The following is a 23,818-nucleotide window of genomic DNA, read 5'->3' on the forward strand; positions in this document are numbered from 1 at the left end:
AATACTGTAATAAATAGTATGAGCACGTCTAAATGATTTTCACATATCATTCAAATATAACTTAACTTAAAAATAATAAAAATTAAACTCCCCGTAATAAATAAATGAAAAATAAAGCTAAAAAAAATTGAGATCTGCCAAAGGAAGTGATAAGCTGTATGAAGAATACCTGGAAATCTAAAACTGAAATATTTAAATCAGAAGTATTATTGCCTTAGCCTACTTACAAATATAATTAGCAAATAATTACTGGAAAAATACAGGCAGATTTTTGCCCAGTATTAAAACTTTTGCTATTAACATTTGAAATATTACATTTACTGAATATGATAGGTGATTGATTTGCATAATAATAATTATTACTACATAATTGGACATCATGTCTTAAGAGGGTTAGGTATAAATTTATTCCTTATAAAGTAAAACTGTGTAATACCTATATTAATTAAATACATACATTACGATAAAGAATTCACATAAGATTTTTAAATAATATTTATTAAAGTAGTATCTTAAACATCTTGCTTTTAATTGTTTAACTGAAAATTTAAAAATATATTTAGGTTTTAAAAATGTAGTATATCACTAATATTAAAAATATTTCACTTAATTGCACTGGCAAAGGTAATCTTTTTATTTTAATTCAATTAGCCAACATATAGTACATCATTAGTTTCAGGTGTAGAGTTCAATAATTCATCAGTTGCGTATAACGCCCAGGGCTCATCACATCACGTGCCCTCCTTAATGCCCATCACCCACACTGGCAAAGGTAGTCTTAATAAATTGCTTAAAATTGAAGGGCATGTAAAAATGAGGAAAAGGCAGAGAAAGGTTAAAAATCTGAGAAAAACAAATCTTTATGATTATATGCACACAGATATCGAGATCAGTCTGTCAAAACCACTTAAAGAGTTATATCCAAAATTACCACTTTTATATTTTCAAGACATACTAGGGGTAGTAGTTAGATCAGAGCATTCATATGTGTCTACCTGATATTTGAAATGGATAAGAAATAAATAATGATCTAAGATAAATTATCAAGATGTCTGCATGCAGAAGTGGCTTAAATGGGGGGTAGGAGCAAGATGGTGGAGGAGTAGAAGACCTAAATTTTGTCTGGTCCCAGGAATTCAGCTAGACAGGGATCAAACATTCTGAACCCCTACGAACTCAACAGGAGATCAAAGAAAGGAATAGCAGCAACTCTCTGAACAAAAAAGCGACCACTTTCTGGAAGGTAGGACATGCAGAGAAGTGAATCCGAGGCAATATTGGGGAAGACAGATGGCGGGGGAGGGGAGCCTCCGTCAGCTGCTACTGGCAAGTGATAGAGCAGCAGAGCACAAAATCATAACTTTTAGAAGTCTGCTCCGCTGAGGGATGACGCTCCAGTGGCTAAGCTGGAGGTGGAACACTCCCTGGGACAGTGTGGTCTCAGGACCCTCGGGGTCACACAAAGACCAGAGGTGCCTGAATGTGGCAGAGCTCTCAGGTATCAGAGCAGGGAAGCTGGCTGCAGAGATGGAGCCGAGGAGCGTGTTCTCAGCTCGGGGTTGCCATTAACCATGATCCGTGGCACAGTTGGGTCACTGCTCCTCCAGCAGGGATCCAACAAGTGGCAGATCTGAGGAGACTCACCTTCCTCCGCCAGGAGGAGCGGCGCAGGAGTGCACCACAGGGATCTGCTGGGTTTGGAGACTCCAAAAGGGGTTAGTGCCAGAGATAGAAAACACTTGGTCACAAGCCGGGTGGGTGCGGGAGACCGGGGAACAAAGGTGATTGAGTGCTTTTCTCTGGAGGCTCAATGAGGAGTGGGGCTCCGAGCTCTCAGCTCCTCCAGGGTGGAGATTGGGAGGCTGCCATTTCATTCTCATCCTCCAAAGCTCTGCGGAAAGCTTGCAGGGAACAAAAGCTCCCAAGAGCAAACCCGAGCAGATTACTTAGTCCACCCTGAGCAGGGTAATTCTGCCTCCAGCAAAGACATCTGAGAGCCACCACAAAAGGCCCCTCCCCCAGAAGACCAGCAAGAACAGCAAGCCAAGACAAGTTCACCAATCAATGAGAACAGCAGAACTCCAGCACTAGGGGAATACAGCACATAGAATTCATGGCTTTTTCCCCATGATTCTTTAGTCTTTCAAAGTTAATTTTTTTAGTTTTCTTTTTTTTAATTTTTCTTTTTTGCTTTTTCAACCAACATCTTATCAATTCTTTTTTAAAAAAAACATTTTTATTTTTCATTTTTAGAGTAATATTTTATCCCTTCATAATAGTTAACCTTATTTTTGGTATATATATATATATATATATATATGTATATATATATATACATACATATATGTATATATAAGTTGTTCTCTCTTTAAAATTTTGGGATACAGTTTCTTCTAACAGACCAAAATATACCCTAAATCTCTAATGTATGGCTTTGTTCTAGCTTCCTGCCTGATCACATTCTCTCCATTTTTTTTAAATCCTCTTCTTTCTTTTTTCAACCAACTTATCAATTCCTTTTATAAAATCTTTTATAATTTTCATCTTTACATTCATATTCCAACCCTTCATTGTATTTGCCCTTATTTTTGTACATATATAAGTTTTTCTTTCTTTAAAATTTTGGGAGGCACTTTCTTCTAGACCAAAATATGCCCCAAATCTAGTGTGTGGCACTGATCTATGCACCAACCTGATCATAACTGATCATATTCTGGTTTTTTTTTTTAATCTTTTTCGTTCTTTTTTTTTCTTTTTTCTTTTTTTCCCTTTCTTTTCCCCTGGTTTTAGGTCTCTTCTGATTTGCTTAGTGTATATTTTTCTGGAGTCATTACCCTGTTAGCATTTTGTTCTCTCATTCATCTAGTCTCCTCTGGACAAAATAACAAGATGGAAAAAAGCACCTCAAAAAAAAGAACGAGGTAGTACCAACTGCCAGGGACCTAATCAAAACAGACATTAGTAAGATGTCAGAACTAGAGTTCAGAATGATGATTATAAAGACACTAGCTGGGCTTGAAAAAAGCATGGAGGATATTAGAGAAAACCTTTCTGGAGAAATAAAAGAACTAAAATCTAGGCAAGTCAGAATCAAAAAGGCTATCAGTGCAATGCATTCAAAAATGGAGGCTCTAACTGGTAGGATAAATGAGGCAGAAGAGAGAATTAGTGATATAGAAGACCAAATGATGGAGAATAAAGAAGGTGAGAAAAAGAGAGATAAACAACTACTGAATCACAAGGGCAGAATTCCAGAGATAAGTGATACCATAAGATGAAAAAATATTAGAATAATTGGGATCCCAGAAGGGGAAGAAAGAGAGAGAGAGGGGCAGAAGGTATATTGGAGCAAATTATAGCAGAGAACTTCCCTGATGTGGGGAAGGAAACAGGCACCAAAATCCAGGAGGCATAGAGAACACCTCTCAAAATCAATAAAAATAGGTCAACACCCCGACATCTAATAGTAAAACTTACGAGTCTCAGAGACAAAGAGAAAATCCTGAAAGAAGCTTGGGACAAGAGATCTGTTACCTACACTGGCAGAAACATCAGATTGGCAAAAGACCTATCCACAGAGACCTGGCAGGCCAGAAAGAACTGGCATGATACCTTCAGAGCACTAAACGAGAAAAATATGCAGCCAAGAATACTATATCCAGCTAGGCTGTCATTGAAAATTGAAGGAGAGATCAAAAGCTTCCAGAACAAAAAAAACTAAAGGAATTTGCAAACACGAAACTAGCCCTACAAGAAATATTGAAAAGGGTACTCTAAGCAAAGAGAGAGCCTAAAAGTAACATAGACCAGAAAGGAACAGAGAAAATATACAGTAACGGTCACCTTACAGGCAATACAATGGCACTAAATTCATATCTTTCAGTGGTTACCTTGAATGTAAATGGGCCAAATGCCCCAATCAAAAGACACAGGCTATCAGATTGATTAAAAAACAAGACCCATCGATATGCTGTCTTCAAGAGACTCATTTTAGACCCAAAGACACCTCCAGATTGAAAGTGAGGGGGTGGAAAATGACTTACCATGCTAATGGACAGGAAAAGAAAGCTGGGGTGGCAATCCTTATATCACACAAATTAGATTTTAAACCAAAGACTGTAATAAGAGATAAGAAAGGACACTATATCCTACTTAAAGGGTCTATCCAACAAGAAGATCTAACAATTGAAAATATCTATGCCCCTAACATGGGAGCAGCCAATTATATAAGGCAATTAATAACAAAAGCAAAAAAAACATCAACAACAATACAATAATAGTAGGGGACTTTAAACCTCCCTCACTGAAATGGACAGATCATCTAAGCAAAAGATCAACAAGGAAATAAAGATTTTAAATGACACACTGGACCAAATGGACTTCACAGATCTATTCAGAACATTCAATCCCAAAGCAACAGAATACACATTCTTCTCTAGTGCCCATGGAACATTCTCCAGAATTGATCACATCCTAGGTCACGTATCAGGTCTCAACCAGTACCAAAAAATTGGGATCATTCCCTGCATATTTTCGGACCACAATGCTTTGAAACTAGAACTCAATCACAAGAGGAAAGTCAGAAAGAACTCAAATACATGGAGGCTAAAGAGCATCCTACTAAGGAATGAATGGTTCAACCAGGAAATTAAAGAAGAGTTAAAAAAATTCATGGAAACAAATGAAAATGAAAACACAACTGTTCAAAAATTGGGATGCAGCCAAGGCAGTCCTAAGAGGAAAGTATATAGCAATACAAGGCTTTCTCAAGAAACAAGAAAGGTCTCAAATACACAACCTAACCCTACACCTAAAGGAGCTGGAGAAAGAGCAGCATATAAAGCCTAAGCCCAGCAGGAGAAGAGAAATAATAAAGATCAGAGCAGAAATCAATGAAATAGAAACCAAAAGAACAGTAGAACTGATCAACGAAACTAGGAACTGGTACTTTGAAAGAATTAATAAGATTGATAAACCCCTGGCCAGACTTATCAAAAAGAAAAGAGAAATAACCCAAATCAACAAAATCATGAATGAAAGAGGAGAGATCACAACCAACACCAAAGAAATAAAAACAACTATAAGAACATATTATGAGTGACTATATGCCAGCAAATTACATAACCTGGAAGAAATGGATGCATTCCTAGAGATGTATCAACTACCAAAACTGAACCAGGAAGAAATAGAAAACCTGAACAGACCTATAACCACTAAGGAAATTGAAGCAGTCATCAAAAATCTCCCAAGAAACAAAAGCCCAGGGCCAGATGGCTTCCCAGGGGAATTCTACCAAACATTTCAAGAAGAATTAATACCTATTCTTCTGAAACTGTTCCAAAAAATAGAAATGGAAGGAAAACTTCCAAACTCGTTTTATGAGGCCACCACTACCTTGATCCCAAAACCAGACAAAGACCCCATCAAAAAGGAGAATTACAGACCAATATCCTTGATAAACATGGATGCAAAAATTCTCACCAATATACTAGCCAATAGGATCCAACAGTACATTAAAAGGACTATTCACCACGACCAAGTGGGATTTATGCCTGGGCTGCAAGGTTGGTCAACATCTGCAAATCAATCAATGTGATACAATATATTAACAAAAGAGAGAACAAGAACCATATGATCCTCTCAATAGATGCAGAAAAAGCATTTGACAAAGTACAGCATCCTTTCTTGATCAAAACTCTTCAGAGTATAGGGATAGAGGGTACATACCCTCAATATCATAAAAGCCATCTATGAAAAATCTACAGCGAATATCATTCTCAACTGAGAGCTTTCCCCCTAAGGTCAGGAACACGGCAGAGATGTCCACTATCACCACTGCTATTCAACATAGTATTAGAAGTCCTAGCCACAGCAATCAGACAACAAAAAGAAATCAAAGGCCTCTGAATCAGCAAAGAAGTCAAACTCTCACTCTTTGCAGATGATATGATACTTCATGTGGAAAACCCAAAAGACTCCACCCCAAAACTACTAGAACTCATACAGGAATTCAGTAAAGTGGCAGGATATAAAATCAATGCACAGAAATCAGTGGCATTCCTATACACCAACAACAAGACAGAAGAGAGAGAAATTAAGGAGTTGATCCCATTTACAACTGCACCCAAAACCATAAGATACCTAGGAATAAATCTAACCAAAGAGGCAAAGAATCTGTACTCAGAAAACTGTAAAATACTCATGAAAGAAATTGAGGAAGACGCAATGAAATGGAAAAATGTTCCATGCTCATGGATTGGAAGAACAAATATTGTGAAGATGTCAATGCTACCTAGAGCAATCTACACATTTAATGCAATCCCTATCAAAATACCATCAACTTTTTTCAAAGAAATGGAAAAAATAATCCTAAAATTTTTATGGAACCAGTAAAGACCCCAAATATCCAGAGGAATGTTGAAAAAGAAAAGTAAAGCTGGCGGCATCACAATTCCAGATTTCAAGTTCTATTACAAAGCTGTCATCCTCAAGACAGTATGGTACTGGAACAAAAACAGACACATAGATCAATGGAACAGAATAGAGAGCCCAGAAATGGACCCTCAACTCTATGGTCAATCAATCTTCGACAAAGCAGAAAAGAATGTCCATTGGAAAATAGACAGTCTTTTCAACAAATGGTGTTGGGAAAATTGGACAGCCACATGCAAAAGAATGAAACTGGACTATTTCCTTACACCACACACAAAAATAGACTCAAAATGGTTGAAAGACCTAAATGTGAGACAGGAGTCCATCAAAATCCTTGAGAACACAGGCAGCAACCTCTTCGACCTCAGCCACAGCATCTTCTTCCTAGAAACATCCCCAAAAGCAAGGGAAGCAAGGGCAAAAATGAACTGTTGGGAACTCATCAAGATAAAAAGCTTTTGCACAGTAAAAGAACCGTCAACAAAACCAAAAGACAACCAACAGAATGGGAGAAGATATTTGCAAATGACATATCAGATAAAGGGCTAGTATCCAAAATTTCTAAAGCACTTATCAAACTCAACACCCAAAGAACAAATAATCCAATCAAGAAATGGGCAGAAGACATGAACGGACATTTTTCCAAAGAAGACATTCAAATGGCCAACAGACACATGAAAAAGTGCTCAACATCGTTTGGCATCAGGGAAGTCCAAATCAAAACCTCAATGAGATACCACCTCACACCAGTCAGCATGGCTAAAATTAACAAGTCAGGAAACAACAGATGCTGGCAGGGATGCAGAGAAAGGGGAACCCTCCTACACTGTTGGTGGGAATGCAAGCTGGTGCAGCCACTCTGGAAAACAGTACGGAGGTTCCTCAAAAAGTTGAAAATAGAGCTACCATCCAACCCAGCAATTGAAGTACTGGGTATTTACCCCAAAGATACAAATGCAGGGATCTGAAGGGGTAGGAGCACCCCGATGTTTATAGCAGCAATGTCCATAATAGCCAAACTATGGAAAGAGCCAAGATATCCGTCGACAGATGAATGGATAAAGAAGATGTGGTATATATATATACACACACACACACACACACACACACACACACACATACACAATGGAATATTATGCAGCCATCAAAAGGAATGAGATCTTGTCATTTGCAAAGACGTGGATGGAACTGGAGGGTATTATGCTGAGCGAAATAAGTCAATCCGAGAAAGACATGTAGCATATGACCTCACTGATGTGAGGATTTCTTAATCTCAGGAACAAACTGAGGGTTGCTGGAGTGGTGGGGGGTGGGAGGGATGGGGTGGCCGGGTGATAGACATTGGGGAGGGTATGTGCTATGGTGAGTGCTGTGAATTGTGTTAAGGCTCTTGAATCACAGACTTGTACCTCTGAAACAAATAATACATTATACGTTAAAAAAAATAGAAGAAGAAGAAGATAGCAGGAAGGGAAAAATGAAGGAGGGGAAATCGGAGGGGGAAATGCACCATGAGAGACTATGGACTCTGAAAAACAAACTGAGGGTTCTAGAGGGGAGGGGGTTGGGGGATGGGTTAGCCTGGTGATGGATATTAAAGAGGGAACGTTCTGCGTGGAGCACTGGGTGTTATGCACAAACAATGAATCATAGAACACTACATCAAAAACGAATGATGTAATGTATGGTGATTAACAGAACATAATAAAATAATATTGAAAAAAAAAGAGAAGTGGCCTAAATAGAGGAACAGAGTCTTTGTTTACTTTTCTTATTTAAAATCCATCTGCTTAACCCTATTGCAAAGTAGAATTATAGAAGATTTTATCAAAGTCAAAGGAAAACAATTCAACTTGTGGTATGATTATGAGTATCAGTTAATATACCAAATTATATTTCATTACACTGGCAAAAGCATCTTTAGAATACTACTCAAAAAATGGGAAGTCAGGTAAAAAAGAACTTGGTGGTAGTTGAGGACACTGAGAAATCAGATACCATTTCTATACTTACCTCAGAACGCTAGGTTCATTCATTCATTTATTTAGCAAATGTCTATTGAGCAACCACCATTTGCTAGTTCTCTTCTGTCAAATGTGATTACAATAGTACTCTTGTTCCCTCATGGAGGATATACTCATTGGAGGAATAGTCAGTAAAAAATATATATAAGTAAAAATATGATATGTTAATGATTAGTGCTAAGGAGAAAAACTGTAACAGAAAAAGGGGTGGGTGTTGTTTTGGTTTGTTGACGTAGGGAGGTAGAGAGGCTGAGGAAAGCCTCATTGGGAGGATGCCTTTATGCAAAGATCCAAAAGAACTATTGGAGTACTCATAACATCATAATAGAGTATTACAGAAAAGGGGAGATGGGAACGGAAACGCTGTAGGGCAAGGACGCACCAGGTTTGCACCAGGTGTGTGCCAGGAATAGCTAGGAGGCCAGTGCAGCTGAAATAGTGCACAAGCAAGGGAGAGTCCCATGAGATGTGGTCACAGAGGTGAGTAAATAGGGCAGAGGCACAGGCAGGTCCTACTGGCCTCAGGAACCAGGGGGACTGTAAGTTTCACTTAGTGTAAGATCAGAAGTCAGTAGAAGATTCTGAACTGCTAGGTGATGTGTATTGACTTTTGCTTTAAAAGGCTCCCTCTGGTAGCAGAGTTAAGAACAGACTATGTAAGAAGCACATGTAGAAGGAAGGGCCTCTCTCTAGTAAAACTGTCTCATGGGAACTTTTTATGTCTTTTGATAAACTTTTCTTTTGTCACCTCCTTTACCTTAAAATTCTCTGCCCACAAAGGCGGCAGAGAGAGAGAGAGAGAGAGAGAGAGAGAGAGGCAGAGACAGAAAGAGAAAGAGAGAATGTGCATGAGTGTGTTTCCTGGGATGGTTCCTAGGACTCTTTCCCTTCTCATTTTTCTTTTCCATATTCTTTCTCAAGTTTGCCACCTAGCCTCTGCTCCTCCTTAGCTTTTCATCTGTTTCCATTTATCTATATTTCCATTTGTGAAATGAGAGGGGGTAGGGATATGGGGTCTGAGGAAGAAGCAGAGTGATTCACGGTCAGTCCGGTTTTTTGTTCACATATGTAGTGCTCGCTCACTAAGTAGATGTTTACAATATAATTATACTTTTCAGATCACAAAGGTCCTATAAGCCTTATAAATTCAAAATATACTGAAGAATAAAGATGAAGACACAGCTCAACTATAATATGATAAATTTCAGGTTACTTACTTCCTTTGTAGGAAAGTTCTGTTCATGTTTTTGATGTTTTCTTTCTTCTGTTGTGTTTAATTTTATTGAATTAAAAAACATAATAAACTGAGGATAAGAAATATTTTCCTTTCACCTTTGTTATAAATACCTCCCAGTTTATTATTTGTGTTTACAGTTTATTACTTTGGTATAGATGTATTTAGGAAATTCCATTCCTCTGCAATATCTTTTATTATTTATTATTTGGGAGGGCATTGAGAATGATTTAATTTTAAAATATACCAAAACCTAATTAACCCATCAGTAGATATAAGAAAATAGTGGAAGAAGGGAAGTAATATGAGTGCGGACACCCAAGATTAGAGTGAAGTCAGTTTGGATTTGAACACAAGGACGCCAGCATTTTAATGGTATCCTCTGACCCACCCAGCATTAAGTCTCCATTTTTCTCCTTTTCCTCTTCCTTCTGAAATATCTGCCAAAACAAATGGCCTCTCTGCCATAACTGTAGGCATGAGCTGACCCACGGGTACCCCTGTGGGACATGACAAAAAGTTCAGAAGAAAGTTTATAAATCTTACTCCAGAATGGATGCTGGGCACATTGATTATAATCTATGTACTGTCAATTCCCAGGATCCTAACCTCAATCAGCTTAGAGATGGCACTACATGTAATCTGCAGGTGTTTCTGTGTGCCCTGTAGTGAGAGAGTACTCTGAGTTCTCAATGTGTAGTACTACAGCATCACTGTGGTAGAATGCTCTTTCTTACTCTGGATTTCTAACAATTCTAAGAAGTCACACAAAAAAGCAGAACCATATCCCTAGACACTGAAACAGTAGGGAGATTAAGGATCCTTAAATTATTATAAACTCTTGCAAATCAATACAGTAAAAACAAATACCCCAATTAGAACATATTTTACAGTATATCCTAAGTGATTCTTTCTGATCTCTTTAGGATAATGTCAGAGCATATGATGGGTTAAGAAAGTCACTATTGCTTTCATGTTCAACGAGAAGTCTGAGTTTAAATATAAAGATTATATAAATATGAAACTAAATCAAAGAAAACATATTTATTAAACATAATCGAAAGACACTAGACACAAACTGGTGCCAATTAAGTTCAAGGTCTATTTCAATATGTCTTTCTATAATCAATCAAGTTTCTTTCTTTTCAAGGGTATTTTTAGATGTGGTGACCTCAACAAAATCTCTGCTGGAGATTTTAGGCTTCAGTCATCAGTTTCAACATCTAGTTCACATCCAGGTCTCCTTCCATTTTCAACCTGTAGGCAACTGACTATCTAGTTGCTCCTTGGCCAACACAGGAAGGCAAGGATACACACACATACATACAACTTCAAGACCTAGGTCTCTTGTCCCAGGGTGCCTATATCTTCAGACATCACTTCTTCTTCAGGGCATTCAGAGAGCTAGTGCTTGACCACCTCAGAGTGACGCTCATTGCTAGGCAGGCTTCCCATGACATGTTCCCTATACAGGGCTCTCCTTTTAGGAAAATGGGAAAGTCTCATCTCCCCATTGCTCCCCTGGCCAGGCTTCCTATGGGTCATGTTCGTAGCCAGGCATTCTTTTAAGCTCTGCCAAAGTTCTCGTACTGTCTGGAAGGCGCTTTATTCTGGCACCCCACGTCTGTTTTGGCTACATGGAAATCAAATAGTCACTGACATTAGTTTTTTGGTCTTCATCATGGTAATTAAATATTCATTTACAGATACCTTGGGGTGCTTTTTAGTACAACTTTCAATGCTAAGTAGACAGCCATCTGCAAGTCCCAAAAACCAAAGAAAGGAAGAATGCAAGAGTTGTATCTGGGTGGGCCAAGGACCAATTGAATCTGAATTAAGTTAACATACTGAATGGTCAGTTACATGCTTTACAGGAAGGTTTCTAGGTCAGTTGACTGGGTGGCCACTAGTCTATTTGGTTGTATGATCAATCTGCTTACTCAGGCTGTCCTTTCCTTCCATACATCCATGGCTGAAGGTTCCTATGTCAACTCACAATTACTATCTTCTCCAATTATTTTTTAAACTTAGAAAATTTCCCCACATCCAAGGTATTTCTTTGATATTCAGGATTTCATTAGTTTTTTATTTTGTTTATATACATAACCCAAATAATTCCTTAAGTAATTTTCTCTGTTTTAATTTATAAACTATCCTTGTCAAAGGGAAAGGAAGAGAAGGAAAGTGACATGTAAAATTGTTACTCTGGCTAAAAAGGAAGGAGTGTGTGTGTGGTGTGTGTGTGTGTACATGTGTGCACTCATGAGCATGTGTAAGAGAGAGAGGAGGTATAGTGCGCTTTTGTGTTTATTTCACTTAATTCTTTTTTTTATTATTATATTATGTTAATCACCACACATTACATCATTAGTTTTTGATGTAGTGTTCCATGATTCACTGTTTGCGTATAACACCCAGTGCTCCACGCAGAACGTGCCCTCTTTAATACCCATCACCAGGCCAACCCATCCTCCCACCCACCTCCCCTCTAGAACCCTCAGTTTGTTTTTCAGAGTCCATCGTCTCTCATTTAATTCTATCTGAAGAGATATCTCAGTTTAGAGGAAAATGCACTGAACTGGGAAGCACAAGTCCTGATTCTACATTCCTTCTAGTCCTGCTTCTGTCACCAACTGAGACAGCCTGGGCAAACCACATAGCCTATGTGTCTCAGTTTCTACATCTGCCTTCTGAATTTGCATAACGTGATGCTCTAATAGTATAATATACATCAAAGCAGTAGTGCTATAGAGTTTCTATAAGTGTCCAACAATTACTAAGCTATATCATTATTGTTCTCATTAGCATGTATTTGTGCCCAATTCTGGTTTCATCCCACTGACTATAACCCTGTTACTGCCTTCTCCTAGTTTTTGTTTCTTTTGGGGAAGAAGCGTTGCTTTTTGCTTCTTTGTAAATACTTCAGGCAAATTACTGTCCTACCGTTTGATATATCATCACAAGACCCTACTCTCTTAGGCTTCCAAAAAGACCACTAAACAGTGTGTCAATTTCTTACTAATGTGTATGCCAGCTCAATACAAATCCTCCTTTTATTTGTGATAGAGGCTATCAGCTTAGAGAGCCTTGAATTTATTGTCTGAAGCAGAGTGGTCACTCTGGTGGAAATGCAGGTCATACACATACTCAAAAGCCAAAATGGGATTCATAAGGGAGATGAACTTGGACCGCTGAGAAATGCCGCCCTCGTTTCAGACCACAAGGTGGCCAATTCTATGCCTAGCATGCACTGAGCTCTATCCTGGAGAGTAGACATATATTAATAACATTAACAACAACAAATATGAAATGTGCCATTTCAATAAATTATAAACTCTAAAAGCAAACTATATTGATTTTGACCCAGATTCCATAATAAATGGAGAATATGCAAACAACAACAAAAATATATACATATATGAATACTTACTGTACTGACAATTTCTTCCCATGAATTCACCTGGGCACTCACAGGAATAGTTAGCAACAAGATCTGTACATATTCCACCATTTTTGCAAGGCTCAGCTTCACATTCATTTATGTCTGAGGGAAACAGAAAGAACAGAGAAAATGAGAATTATTGGTAAAAAAATGATTTTAGTTATTGGAAAGTTTTAGGCCTTTCAAGTAAAACAAATCTATGTAATTACTTTTGTGTGTTTGTGAGTGTGTATATGTGTGTTCAGTCAATAACAGAAATAGTGCTTAAAACCAACAACTGATTAATAATCAAGTTCAAATGGAATTGAGAATCCAAATGAAAGACCAACAAAAGCAAACTTTCTCCAATCCTGAAAATAAATATGAATAGTGTGGGGAAATATTCAGTGTATCTTTAGAATTAAATCAAGCAAATTAACCCTGATAGAGAGATGAATTGGTATCTCTTACAAGATCTAGAAACCTCCCCTGCAGCAACAACTGCCAATTAACACTGTCTCATTTCATTTTAATTCATTAAAATTCCAACTGACAGAGATGTTTTAGTTTCTAAATAGTTTGCCTTTGATGAATGCAATGAGAAGCAAATTAGAGTTAATAGCTAAAGCTCGTTACATTAAGCAAAGTATAATAAATGTAAATGATGATCACTTCCTAATCTCATTCAAGGGTTTCTAAAATTAGGATGACTAAAGGGACTTACCTTTGATATACCATTATTATACCTCATGCAAAATCATATGACATATAAAACATTCAGTAAATTGTACTAATTCCCATGCTAATTTTGGACAACAGATACAATGGATATAATGAATATGATTATAAATGAAAAAAGAAATAATGACTAATTCAGTCAAATATCCATCACTGATACACATCATTCCCTCTAAGCACAGCACCATGCTAGGTTGTGTGGGAACTAGTAAGTAGATGGATAATAAGTAACTGCTCCCCATTGCTTTCTCTTCCTGTCACCTACTTCTATTGAACTCTCTCTCCTCTCTCCCACAGCTCCTTACAGACCAGAATAGTATTACCTAGGAACTGTCTGTATCTGTGCCTTTCACCCTCTCACCTTAACTGTGAGCCCTACAAATGTAGCCTCTGTCCTGCACTGTTCTTTGTATCTCCATGAATGCCACATGCTATCTGGGAGACCACTGGTACCAAAAAATGTTTCTAGATAAAATTTTTAACAAAAGATCAGAAATAGTGGCGCAGACAGTCTAAACAAATAGTTTCAGATGTGTAATGGACCTTCTAATACACTACAAAGTATCAAAACGGTATTCTGAAGTCCTGGGTTTTCATAGGGCTTAAAGCATTATGATCATTAAATTACCCCTTCAAGACCAAACAAGAACAAAACACTACAAAAGCTCTATTTTGCTCTTTCTTTTAACTTTTTTTCTTCTAAACAGTGTCTCCTCTTGGTATCAGAGTTGGTCACCCTCTCATTTTAAGCTTACTGTAAAAGTTTGGTCTAAATTTCCTTAGGCAGATGATGACTTTCCCTGAAAAAGCCATCCTTTTTTTGATTTCTGGTTGACTGTCACAGTTTGAGAGTAGAGAAAGTTCATAACTATGTTCAGAAAGAATCTAAATAATTTGAGTATTTTATGACATCAAATAATAGGATAAAATCAGAATCTGATAATCTCTAAAAATACAAATACGTGCTATAAAATATAATAAACTCCCAAATATTTGAAACTAAAACTCTCCAGAAGGAAGGAGGGAGGGAAGGAAGGAGCCATTTATTCATTATCTGATGAAACATTTAGCTCTTTTTAGTCTTAATCAAAATTTCACTTAGTGTGGATTTATACTGGACTAACATGCAAAATATTTTCATTATGTTTTGAAAGTAGCACAAAAATCACTGTGCTATTTATTTTATAGTCAGCTGAATGTAAGGCAACAGCAATAATTGGCTACTTGGGAATATGCCTACTATGTCTTTCCCTGCATCATATTGACTACAATCTTTTTTTAGATGAGAATATGTCAATAGCTAATAAGTTAAATCTTCATGTTAGAGAATGCATTGCCTTATTTTGTAAAGTTAGACATAACAAGTTATTATTTTATATACTTACAAGGAAGAAACTGAGTATTGATGTCTGAAGACCACATAGGGAAATATAATTTGATCCTGAAGGAAAGGTTTAATTAAGATTAACGACAGAATGGAGATTGGTAGTATATTTCCAAACAGGAAACCGGAATGAGTCACAACTCTGAAGAGAAACATTCATGGTATGACAATGTGTTCAGGGACACAAGTAGCCAGTCTGTCTGGAGCCCAGCATGGGAAGAGGAGTGCTGAGACCCCATATCAGAGGATGTAGATAGGAGCCAGCTTATGATGAACCATTAATGCCAGTGGAGGAAACTGTCCTTTACTTTTTGGCACTAAAGACTTGGAGCCAGATGGGAGGGTATCTTCTGTACCCTTGTACTTTAGATAGACCTAGTGAAGCCAATATTTGGGATAGAATTAAGAAATGAATGAAGGAAAGCAGAACAGACAGACCCACACAGGAATCAATGCTGATAGGTACAACATATATTTCAATTCTCAGGTAAGAGGCTCTAAGTGTTTTCTCATTTTAATATTGAACTATATATTATGAGTAAAACCAAACCCAGCTCTTGCTGCTTTAAAACATTAATAGAAGGGAGTTTTCATAGTCAATGATGTGAGAACTATCCAGAGTCATTTTATATGTCTGTAAGGATATGCAGGTACTATTGTTCTCTGCTTCCTTATTTCTTCCAAGTATTTACACAATAAATATTACTTAACACAGGTGAATGTGAATCTAATGGAGACAAGTCAACCTTTGAACCTTCTAGCCATTTGATCATCAGGACAGATCTACCATCATCTAAAAAGGAAATTATAATTAAGTAGATCAGATTCTAAAATAAACAAGTTTCACCTTTATCCAGAGGTTAACACAAGGTAAAATGAACTGGAATTGCATTTGCTGAGGAGAAAACACTTTATATCCATGCTCAATTTTGGATAAAGAATGACCTTTTGTTGCTTGTGCATTTTTCGATTTTTTAAACTAAAAAAAAAAAAAACCTACCTTAAATTTAATATTTGTAGAAATACAAATGTTACATTAAAGGAGATATGTACTTTTAATATAGTAGCCAAAAAAGTAAAATATTTTTGCATACGTACACATCTAGTAATAGGTAGACTCAGATAACATATGCAAATTACATGGAAGCGTTTATATATTAGTATAATGCAGGAGTTCTTTTAGTGGTGAAGGCTATTTGCACTGTGATTAACACTGCAAGCAATCTAAATGGAAACAGACCTCAATTTGAATAAATCATGTTTAATTAAAGACTAGATATAAATGTTCATAGAATATAATGTAATGAAATGAAAACTAAACATCTTTGTAATAAATCACATACATTTCTCTTTGTCATAGATCAAGACATTATCATTTCCAGAAAAAAGTCCTCATCTATTCCAAACATAGTGTAATATACTACATTCTTTTATAATCAAGAAAAATTGACATAGCAGTTCCCATATAAAATAGGAATTTCTATATTTGGTTGTATTTACAGTTCATTTATAATATTAATAGCTATCATTTTTGAGGTTTTTATATGTATGACTGCTTCATGAGAATGATTTAAAAAAAACAGCCTCATTCAGAATTGGATTTTATAATTAAGACAACCAGCTGAGTTCTGATCCCTCGTTCCAAAAGCACAAAACTGCTACCTACCATCTTGTCTGACTGAGGACAATGACAAGAGCTGAACATGGATTTCCAGATATAAACACATGATGCTTTTTTAAAAGCAAGGTAAAGGAAGAAAGGAGAAGAGAAGAGATGAGAGAAGAGATAATTGGTCACAAAAGCATGCATTTCTTTGAAAGAAAGAAGTACTCCACAAGGATTTCAGTCCCTTTGCTCTATTGTAACTAATTACACAAATTCATTCATACTATATGCATAACTTAGACTCTGTCCTTTATCATTATGTTGCACTTAGCCTATCTTATACAGACTTATAAAGGTGTGTTGGTAGTCTACCCTCTTAGGCTTAGGTTTTTACTAATAGAAATAATGTCAACCCATACACACTTTGGAGACTTCACTGTAAGAATCCTCTTCCAGGAATTGACAAAAACATATTCATAACATCACTCTGAGTACTCATGACCTTATACACAACTGCATCCTGAGAAGTGTTCAGTTACTCCTAGTCTTTTTTTCTGGATCTTTTCAAACCCACCATTGTGCAAATTATAGCCCTAAAGCCCATGAAAATGACTTTGGAGTGGGAGGTTAGAAAGAATTTTTGAAAATCAAAATTATATTTGCTAGTTCCTTATTTAAGACTTCAAAAAAAATGGCTTCCCTTGGGCATAATTTCTTGCTATAGAAACCATGTCACTTCTTTCCAGATAATTATATTTTAATACTCAGTAATCCCATTCTTCATTATAGACTCTACCAACTGGCCAGAGATGAAATGGAGATTTCTGGAGACTAATTCCCTGGGACCTCCTCTGGAGACTTTTAAATTTATTTGATTAACTAATTAATTAATTAATTAATTAGTTTCAAATTGTCTCACATTTGTAATATGTAGAGTAGGAGGTATAGAAAGTACCACTCCTGGTCCATCAGTGTCCCAGTTCATCCCTGAGTTTACCCAGAATCCTCAGGTTGATGTCATGTGGCCCCAATAGTGCAACTACATTTACTTGCCAACCTGGCTTAGAGTATTTTGAGTACTGACCACCATTTACAGAAGGTCATCCAATTCTTCTTGGGGTAGAAATCCATCTAACCTCTTGAGGGGAGACAAAAATAACTTAATTCAATCATGAAAATACCTCCCAAGTACATCCAGGCCCATGAACATCAACAAGGAACAACGAATTTTCAGGCTGAGCACCCTAGTTTTCATATATTAAAAGGACACCATGATAAAGCCCTTATTTTTTTCTTTGCAAAGACATAATTTCTCAACTTCCTTATTCCTTTCTCTTAGGCTATCTTTTCTCCAGCAATATTGTTATTGACTGTTAATTAGCCGGCAGAGCCTATTTTCAAGAGCCTGCTATTTTTGATCCTAACAACCCATCTTCCCTGGGCTCCCCATCAGCTATTAAATATTCTCCAGATCTCCCATGAGTGACTGACTTTTAAAATTTGAGCTTTTATTTATTTTTCTTATCTAAAACCTATGGTTTTTCAATTTTTCTTTTAAAAGTCTCAATAAATTATGATGAATTTCCAGAAATTCCATTCTCCCACTCAGATACTGAATTAAATTATGCCATAATCAGAATTATCTACAGGATTTCCCAGGCCTTTCTGGGCCCAATTCACTAGTAATTAATTTTAAAATAGCAAATTAGAATCTGAATTCTTTAATCAGAACATATCACAAACCTTTTTATAATAACATTGATAACCTTCACTTACCTAGAACCATAGTGTAAAACAAACAAACCCAAGTCTAAGAGAAGTTTATCCCTTACCACTTACTAACAAAGATGATGCTCTCTGCTCATCTGTATCCTGGCATCCTAGCATTTATTTTGAGATCTCAGTTTAGATGCAAAAATCTTTGCTACTAGTATCCAGGTAAAATCCAATTCTTCAGGATGTTTGCCTATAAAATTATTCCAGTGGGGCTTTACTTCACTTATTCAGATATTTGGCTACAAAGATAAGATAGCTATTCAAAGGTACTTATAAAGAAAAAAACAAGAGAGATAGAAGAAGGGCTGAGGGAGGGGTAATCAAGAGGGTGCTATACTTCAAATATTTGAGGCCTTGAAAAAAAATCAGAAATAAAACCTATGTAAAAAACATATAGTAGAAGCCAAAAAGAACCAATGTCTCTGGTAAAATATGGACCAAAGAACAACCTCTCTCTAAGGACATTACCTCAAGGGCATGCAGCATAGTAACTTACCTTGCAATAGATATTTGTTGATTGGTAGAAAAGAACCGAGAATATTAGAGACCTGAAGAATTGTCAACTATACTGTAATAGTGAATGCCTTGATTGGGGCAGGTGTACCAGCCTACTTTAAAGGGGTTCTGGTAAGGAAAATGAAGTTAGGACAATGCTTGTTTTAAAAGCTAGAACTTTTATTTTATTTTTTAAAGATTATTTATTGGACAGAGAGAGACAGAGAGAGAGAGCACAAGCAGGGAGAGTGGTAGGCAGAGGGAGGGAGAGAAGCAGACTCCCCGCTAACCAGGGAGCATGACACAGGGCTGGATCCCAGGACTCTGTGATCATGACCTGAGCTGAAGGCAGACGCTTAACCGACTACGCCACCCAGGTGCCCCAACAACTAGCACTTTTAAAACATACCAATACAAAGGCCCTACACCAGAGATTCTGATTTAAATGGACTTGGGTGTAACAAAGGGAGTAATATTGTTTATACAGGAGTTCAGGCAAGTCTAAAGGTAGAGTTGACAACCACCATGTAGAACCTTTGCTCATTCATCTATTCATCCTTAGTTCTGTGTTATGTGCTAAGAATGAAAAGATTAATATATCATGGCTCCTTACGTTTCTCAAGGCTCTTATGGTACAGTAGGTACTCTAAGAAATAATCCAGTTACAGTAGAAAGTGACAAGTATCCTAACAGGAGAATGAATGCACAGTTTCTCAAAAAAATTTAAATATCAATAACTAAACCAGTCTAGCCGACTAAGGAATGTTGAATTTTAGAGGAGGAGTCTAGCTGACTGGGGAGAATGCTTCTGGGTTATCTAGAGTTATAATTAATTACTCTGTAAAGTTATTTTTCTAAATTAATATGCATCTCATAATTCTACAGATCTGAGAGTGACTCCTCATTATCTCATAGTTCTTTGCTCCAAGTATGAAGTTATATATTTCCTAGCTTCCTACCTTCCTACTTTTATTATGGTATGTTATCATATATATATATATATACACATATATATATATATAAACATATATATATACATATATATAAACATATATATACACATATATATAAATAAACATATATATATATATATATTCATATAATGTTTTATCCAGAATTAACTACTCTGTTCTGTCACCTCCATGTCAAATTTGTTCACTTGCAGGTCTCTCTAGTTTTAGTGGTAAAACTGATAATCAGCTATTTTGGATATTTTTCTTTTAGAATGAGTAATCAGAAACTCATAACTGGTTAAGATGAGGTTTATGCTGGAAGCATAACTATGACTCATATGGTTGCCTTTACCCACTTATTCACTCACTTACTTATTCACTCATGAAAATTTCGACAAGCCCCTTCCATGAGTCAAGCCCTAAAATATATGACTGGATACATCAGTGAATGGGGATCAGTTCCTTTTCTAAGACATCTCATCTTCTGTAATTCCATTCAGAAGAGAGATAATTATAAGACTGTGGAATATGTGTCCTATACTATTACACTTAAAAGGTACTGAGAACACAGAATAGGCAATGGCTTTGCCTAGAGTAGATGTGGAAGAAAGCTTACAGAAGGTAGTATGTGGTTGGTGCTTACAGGATTAGCAGGAAATTTTTTTAGTGGGAAGGAATATAAAAGAACACAATGTTTTCAGAAAGAACTGAATACTTTTAAATGTCTAGATAAGCACAGGGACTATGTGTGTGGAGCTACTAAGGATGGCAGTTACTAGGTAGTGTGGACAAGATTTTTATGGCCCTACAAATCAAGTTAAGGATTATGAACTTTAGTCTTTGGATCCTGGGGAGTTAATAGAGAATTGAAGAATGTGAAAGGGGGCATGGGATTGAAGAGATCTTTATTTTGGAAAGCTCATTCACATACTCTAGAATTTCATTACAGGGAACATTTTGGAAAAATAATTCAAAATGTCAGAAAGGAATTTTATGTGGAGCCCATACTACTCAGACCACATAACATGATGGCTATGGCCATGTATGTTTAAACATTTAGTTTGGAGTGAAATTAAACATACAAACTCCCTAATATTTAGGGTTGCCAGATTTGGCAACAAAAATACAAGATGCCTATGCAACATCTGGCTTATACAAAAGAAACAGTTTATCTGAAATTCAAATTTACCTGGGCATCCTGTATTTTATCTGAGAATCCTGCTTGAATTGTAAACCAGAATGTGATTTCTCCACATTTTCTTTCTTTCCTTTTATATAAGCACTTTAATTTTCAGCATATGGTCATGCTTTCCATTTTGTACATTCAGCAGACCTCAAGGAAGACCACCTGCAGTGGAAAATTATTATTGACAAACGAGTCTTCCTCAGGCTTTTGCTAACACTAAAATTTGTTGCTTGCTTTCTGCAGAGTGGTTCATAATTTTTAGAGTTTAGAATTACCTTTACGTAAGCCTCAATAACCACAAATATGAACAAACAACACTTCAGGATGACAAGTGATTGACAACAATGAGTATATCTACCTACTTGTAGATTACTTACTATGTGCCAAATATTTTTCTAAGTATTTTATATGTAACATGACACCCTCGTGAGCTAGTAACCATGAACATACCGTTTTGCAGATGAGGAAATTGAGACATTGAAAATGTAAATAACGTGCCCAGAGTCACACAGGTGGTAAAACTGAGATTAAAACCTAGAAGATTTGTCTCAAGAATCAACACTATTCACCAGTACATTTCACCCCCACTGCGAAGTATTAGTACTCCCTCTTCCCCATTACTTCATACTTGCCTTTGGGATTCTACTCTATTTGCTGAGGACAGATATGGGATAATGTATGGTCCTTGATCTCAAAATGTTTATAATGTCCTAGCAATACTAGCATCGATGCTCTAGGTCAAAGAATCCAGTCCTAAAAATCTCAGTTAGGAATATATTTTTCCCCCAGTTCCTTTATTTCTCTTGGAAATTTTTCTCAAAATCTTAAGTGATTTGGGCTTAATTGACATCTGTTCTAATTTTATTCCTCTCTACTTAGAAATAGATTTCTTTGGCTCTTATATTCTTTTATACATGCTTTTTAACTTTACATTCAGATGAAAGAAATATTTGTTTTAGTTCTTCCTTTAGAGAGGGCATGGATATATTTTATACCTGTACAATTGAAATTTTTATTTTTCAGGGGTGATAATCCACATTACTTTAAAATCTTTATCTGAAAGACAGCATACATACAGAAAAGCATGCAAAACAAAAAAGTTAAATGAATGATTGTTAAGAGACAACCTGTGTAACCAGCACCAAGGTCAAGCACAGTAACACTGTTAGCACTCCAAAAGCCATCACATGTGCCTTCCATTCATATCTCCAGCCTCACAAAGGTAACCCATCTCCTGCTCATGAAGGCAGTCAAGGACTCACTCTGTGTGGTTTATAATTTTACTACTTAAATATGCATTCCTAAAAGAGTATCATTTATTGTCTATATTTGAACTTCAGAGTAAAAAAAAATCATTCAGTATGTGTTCGTTTGTGGTTTCATTCACAATGTTGTTGCAGGTGGGTGCAGTGAGGTCATTTTTCTTGCTTTACAGTATTTCACAGTAAAATGTACCACGATGCATTTCCCTTTTATTGTCAATGGCATTTATGTTGTTGCTAGAAATAAAAGCATCAGTGAGCATGCTTGTACATACCTCTCGATGAACAAGTATACTGATTTGGGGGGGAAGTACACCTGAGTGAAACGGCAGAGTCATTCATATGCTTTAGTAGGTAATGCCAATCTGGTTTTTAAAGTGCTTGCACTCCTATCAGCAATTTAATTCATAACACTGTTGGTGATAAAAATGGCATGAAACTTGCAGGTAACCACTTATTCTACTTCATATACAAGTTGTAAGTAGAAAGACTTAACACCAGTACCTCCCTTTAAGGTATATTTTTAACAAGAGAGGCTTGTTCGGGAACAAATCAGAACTTTCAGTTCACTGGGTTGGATTATTCTTCCCTTCAATGACTGTGGCTTTTTTAAAAAAGTGAAGACAGTAACTTATGCTAAAAATAATGAACCACTGAAGGCATGTAAACAATGCCACATTTAAATCACTGGTACTGCTACAAAGTTAAATTTTGTATATACAGAAAAATAATTTCACTTAGTTCTAGAATTAATTTTTTAAAAAGAACTCTATAAATCAACTCTTACCTACAGATACATGTAGACTCAGATAATAAAATAAGAATACTTCCTGCTCCTACATTTTAATATCTTTGAAATTTTGTTATAGGCATAATTAAAAATGTGTTAAAATCACGAATTCTGTTACACTTCTAAAACTACCATGAACATTACATGAGGTAATTTGTGGTGAAAAATCTTATAAACTGGAAGGACTGTAAAAAGAATGATCGACATTATTATATATGGACTAATCTGTATATATATTGTTCTATAGAACGTTTCTTGATTATGTTGCTGAATGAAATGTAGGTACATTATTAATGAGACTTTCTGTACACAGATATTTCTACTTTTGGGGCTATCATCAGAGTAAATAAGTCGGTTGCATTTTCATAAATATTCTACAGAAGAGCAGCCCTCCCTTGGAGAGGCATGAAAGATATTATTTATCCACATAATTGCAAAGCCCATGGAAATTTTGATCCACTGAATGGGATAATTCAACAGATACTCTTAATATTATTTCTTTCTAAAATGGGGACAT

General features: G+C 36.3%; 1 protein-coding gene across 2 annotated transcripts in view; it reads right to left on the reverse strand.

Moving 5' to 3' along the window:
- Window positions 1–23,818, reverse strand: part of EDIL3 (EGF like and discoidin domains 3) — a 410,994-nt gene that overhangs the window by 155,655 nt on the left and 231,521 nt on the right. For both annotated transcript variants that reach the window (XM_028114564.1, XM_028114563.1), the window contains one exon: window positions 13,121–13,234. In XM_028114564.1, coding sequence (XP_027970365.1) covers window positions 13,121–13,234 — 114 coding nt within the window. The remainder of the gene's footprint in view (window positions 1–13,120; window positions 13,235–23,818) is intronic.

The sequence above is a fragment of the Eumetopias jubatus genome, unplaced genomic scaffold, assembly GCF_037043125.1.
Source record: "Eumetopias jubatus isolate StellerSeaLion01/CBP00866 unplaced genomic scaffold, mEumJub1_p1.0 scaffold_5, whole genome shotgun sequence".
Classification (NCBI taxonomy): Eukaryota; Metazoa; Chordata; class Mammalia; order Carnivora; family Otariidae; genus Eumetopias; species Eumetopias jubatus.